The 4,799-nt window shown below is 39.0% G+C and overlaps 1 protein-coding gene across 1 annotated transcript; it reads right to left on the bottom strand.

Moving 5' to 3' along the window:
• Positions 1-3,078: 3,078 nt before the first annotated feature.
• LOC147861300 (endochitinase 4-like) lies at positions 3,079-3,856 on the bottom strand. Its single transcript, XM_087323366.1, has 2 exons — positions 3,703-3,856; positions 3,079-3,613 (listed from the first exon to the last, which is right to left on the bottom strand). Exons 1-2 carry the CDS (start codon positions 3,854-3,856, stop codon positions 3,216-3,218), a joined length of 552 nt encoding a protein of 183 aa, XP_087179492.1. The 3' UTR covers positions 3,079-3,215.
• Between the last annotated feature and the right edge of the window lie 943 nt (positions 3,857-4,799).

The following is a 4,799-nucleotide window of genomic DNA, read 5'->3' as shown; positions in this document are numbered from 1 at the left end:
ATGATGGCAATGAACGTTGAGGAATTGATGGCAAACAATAACACTCAAAAGAAGACAATAGAAGAAATATTACGAAAATATGAAATGCAACCTAACATTGACACCAATGATGGCCCCATGCAAACTCTCTATTGAGGATAGTCCTAATACAATGGTGGAAATCCAATTCATGAAGACAATCCCTTATCGACCAATACTTGAGAGTATCTATTATCTTATAAGTTGCATGAGACCTGACTTGTCATTTAGTGTAGGATACCTTTCAAGATTTATGCAAAATCCTGGTGTTAAACATTGAAAAGCTATCAATAGGTTGATAAAGTACCTCAAGCACACGAAAGATATGGTGATAACATACATGTCTCTCCAATCTTAGAATTCGTCCTCACTTGAAGCAAGGCTCACCTCATCTCTTTCAAGGATGGACAAATTCTGATTGGGGGGGAGATGTGGACTCATATCGCTCTACTTCGGGAATGGTTTTCACATTTGCAGGTGGAGCTATATTGTGGAGAACAAAGAAACAAACAATGGTGGCATTATCATCCACTGAAGGCGAGTATGTGGCCGTAGCACTAGCAGCAAAAGAGGCCTTGTGGCTCAAAAGTATTTTAAAATAACTAGATGTAATAAATTTATCACATATAAAAATGTATTGTGACAATCAATGTTGTATCAAAATTTCTATAAACCCTGAACTCACAAACAAAAAACAAACATACAAAGGCTAAGTATCATTCATACGAGACATAGTCAAAATGAAAGATCTTGAACTCCATTATACTTCAACAATCACTATGTGACCTAATCTTCTCACTAAACCAGTACCACACCAAAAACATTTACAGTGTTGTACGAAGCTAGGACATAAGCTTCACCACACCAAAGAGAGTATTTACAATATTTATATTATGGGGGGATGTTAGGATATAATATAACTATGTATAGGAGATGTTACACATATTAAATTATTAGATCAGTTACAACCATTACATCAGTTACACCTTATTTTGTAACTTATACATTTAAATACTTTTGTAGATTTCTATATAAAGTGTTCTCACTAGCATAATGAAACATAGAGTTCTTCTTTTACAACATTGTCTCTCTATCTCTGTCTATCTCTCTTTCTCCCTCTCTCCTTCTTGTGTGTTATTGCTTCTTTTCCCCTTACAACTACATGCACGCGTGTGAAACGTGAGTGGGACCACTAGGGACTTGAACTAGGGAGGATAGGTTGTGGACTCAAATTGTCATGATGGAGACTTCAAGCTAGCCATCGATATTTGGTTTAGTGCCTAGAGGGTTTCCCTTAGTAGTTTTTGACTATGTATCCATATGCAAGATCTATGTGATGCTCAATAATAGTCACTTTATTTGTAAATAAAACACTTTACCTCTATAGATGTCAGGTGCAAATCTTGTCTTAAAATATTACATCTATGTGGCATATTTGTCCTACTTCCTCATGATATTATTTTATTCCATATTTGGACGTTGGTGAGGAACAGAAGGTCGGGGGCGACGTGGAAAATGTTGGAGGATGAGAATGCTATAGGTGGAGAATGTTGGAGGAGAATCTTTGACAAGGAGATTGTTCGATGAAGAGGATGTTCGAGGTGGAGAATTTCTTATGAGGAGAATAATGGAGGAGGAGGAGGATGTTCAACAAGGAGAATGTTGGGGGTAGGGAATGTTCGAGATTGTTGGGGGAGGAGAAAGTTTGAGATCAAGAATGTTGGAGGTGGAGAATGGTTGAGGAGAATGTTAGATTAGAAGATTCGGCATGAGCCTCGTGACAAACCCTTCCCATTGATGATGTGAGTTTCTCGAAGTCGTAAGTTCAGGACTTGTCATCTTGGGAATCTTCCTCCAAATCTGTGTAAGTTTGCAATCCAAACTCAAAATCACAAACCGAAAATTTTAACACAATCCCTAATAGATTGAGAATAATAATGTATAGTGGATTTATGAAATTAATTTTATATGAATAGCAAAAAATTTATCGTATTGAAGATTAAAAGATCGGTCTAAATATAAACAAGATCATTCTCGACTCCATTACATGAAGTACATTGAAATGTAAGAATCTAAGAAGATAGAGATGTTGGAATTGTGGTTAAGAAGGATATCCTTCAGTTTTTGTTTGGATTGATTAGTTTGATGGCTTTGTTGGCTTATGATTCGTTACTCCAAGCTCATTCAAGATTTTGGCAACACTTCAAGCTTGATCCAAATAATGAGCTATTCTCTCCCTTTTCTAGGTTTCTAAAGGGCCCTTACCAAATTAATAAGTTTCTTTTTATAGCACTTGACATTGAGACTCAATTGATTCACCCTTCATCATCCATTACAAGATTTGAATCTCTGACCTCTTGATCGTAATGAAGATCTTGATGACTAAGCTAAGTCTTTTTGTTATTTTTAACTTCGTTTTCTCTCATGACATTCTTTCCATACTTCTACCCTTCAATCTTTTATATATTTGGTTTTCTTGTTTTCGTCATGTGCACTCCCCATATGATGACAATGTTTCAGAAAACAATGAGCAAGTAATAATCACTTACGAACGATCTAAGAGAAAGATGTGAACATTGGATAGCGATGGACTCATAGCATGCAATGGTTTATGAAGAGATTGTAAATTTACTATTTCAAATGCTAGAGGTTAGTGAGTGATGAGTAGATCATCCAAACTAAGACATTGGGCCAACCTTTTAACTTCTCATCAAGGTAGGTTTAAACTGAATAATAGAGATCTCCTAAAATTTAAAGGCCATACCTTGAACACTTCAATAAAAAAGATGTAGGCTTATATGCTCTATCACAAAATGTTTTGCTCTTCCTTATGAACCATTTCACCATGTGGACATGCTCTTCCATCGCACTCGGTTTCATCAACAATGTGTGTAGACTTTGGGTGGTTGTTTCTTTTTCTCTCTCCAATATACAAAAATTTGGACGATCAATTGGAATTTCATCGCCGCATATTAAACGTATTATACTTACACAACAAGTCCTTTATTTGAAACAAAACCCCAAGGCCATGTTCAATTGCAATTTCTAGGCCAGATATTGAACGTCTTATACTTACACAACAAGTTCATTATTTTAGAGAAAACTCCAAGACCATCCGAAGATAGGCTTGGAAGAACAACTTGTTAATGCCTACAATGGTACTGTAGTCATGGACAAAAAAACGAGGGACAATGTAGTCATGAACAAGACAAATTCTTAGTAGCCTGTACACCCAGGATATTGCAGTAATGCTTGTAGATATCTATGCGGATGTTTTGAGCGTTACCTTCACACTCTTTACCATTGATGACTTTAATTGTGGCGCCGAACCCGTGATGGTTCACCATCGCATCATGACACGTGAGTGTCGATTGTGTCATCCAAAACCACACCGTAGTCTTGAATGAGATGTGGGGGCCGGTCGCGACGACCCCGGGATTATGGATTCCATTGAAACCCATGTCTCTTCCAGCAGTGAGGTAGTTGTAGTTCCGTGTGAGCTGGAGAGGTCCGCGGCCATAGTATTGTTGGGTAGGGTGACATAACTCTACTAGGCAATGCAGTCCCTTTCCATCCTCTTCCGTGTATGCCCCATCTGGTAGAACAAAATGTTAGACATGATAACTCAATTTCATCCCTTTGACGTGTAAAACAAAGAACTACAAGACATATGAAAGGCATACTACATACATCCCGTCTCGTGAGCCATGTGGGCGAAGAATGTCGCGAGCTCATGTCTCCGTGCATGGTCAGTTCCGGTGGTTCCGAAGCCGTTAAACGCATTTGCCGCCTCGATGAACATGGGGTAAGTGTAGACACCATTGGCGGTGTTATACATGTATCCCCGATACATGGCAAGTGTGAAAAGGCCAAAACTGGTCTTTCACTTAGTTGTGTGGGGAGAGAGAGTGTGTGAGTTAGTGAGTGTGAGTGAGCGAGTGTCTGCTTCCTCTGTGTGTGTCGTTTTTCCCCCTTTCTCTCTGTTGCATAGATTTACCCTCATTATCTCTGTTGTAATCTCCACCCTGTTGTATCAATTGAACCCCCTTTATTGCTCACCCCCTATTCCTCTCATGCATACTACAACTAAGAAGGACCACCACTCCTTCATCCTTCACTGTCCGTGCATTACAATCAAGAGCAGAACAGACAAATTGTCTCTTGATTTTTCTGCTCTATCGATTCACATCACTGGTATCAGAGCTTGAGAGATAGCGAGGGGAAGCTTTGGAGTCGGAAGCAACAAGCGCCCGAGACTTGTAGCGGCGTAGGAGATTCGTGTGGCGAGCGTTGGAGTATTGGGGTTAGTTGAAGCATCTGCCTATTGTTGGGCATCTCCAGCATCTTCGACATTGAAGAAAGGAGCCTGTTATTCACAGGTACTTCCCTTGGTTAAACTCTCTTATTATCCATCATATGCGAAACATTCTTTGGGTGAAATAAGTTGTGGTGGGAGAGACCCCTACCACATTTGCAAGAGAGATTTGGGGTTAATGTGAATGCATAGCAAAGCCAATGCCTATATTTTGTGGTTTGGGATATGTATGTGAGTCAATATCGTAGCTACATTTGGAAGAGAAATTTGGGGTCAATGTGAATGTATAACAAAGTAGTTGACTACAATTTGTGATTGGGAGATGTATGTTAGTCAATATTGTTGACATTTCGGAAATTATATGTCCTTAAGTGGTGCTTGTTATATGCGAGAGTGGTATCAACCCTCTTTGACAATTCACTGCTGATATTTTGGAAGTTGTATGCTTCCAATGGTGCACGTTGCA

The sequence above is a fragment of the Azolla caroliniana genome, unplaced genomic scaffold (assembly GCF_043228905.1).
Source record: "Azolla caroliniana isolate FFs.n. ecotype wild unplaced genomic scaffold, voAzoCaro1.0.p SCAF_8, whole genome shotgun sequence".
Classification (NCBI taxonomy): domain Eukaryota; kingdom Viridiplantae; phylum Streptophyta; class Polypodiopsida; order Salviniales; family Salviniaceae; genus Azolla; species Azolla caroliniana.
The sequence above is the reverse complement of the archived record's forward strand: the minus strand, read 5'-3'. Positions and strand labels throughout refer to the sequence as shown.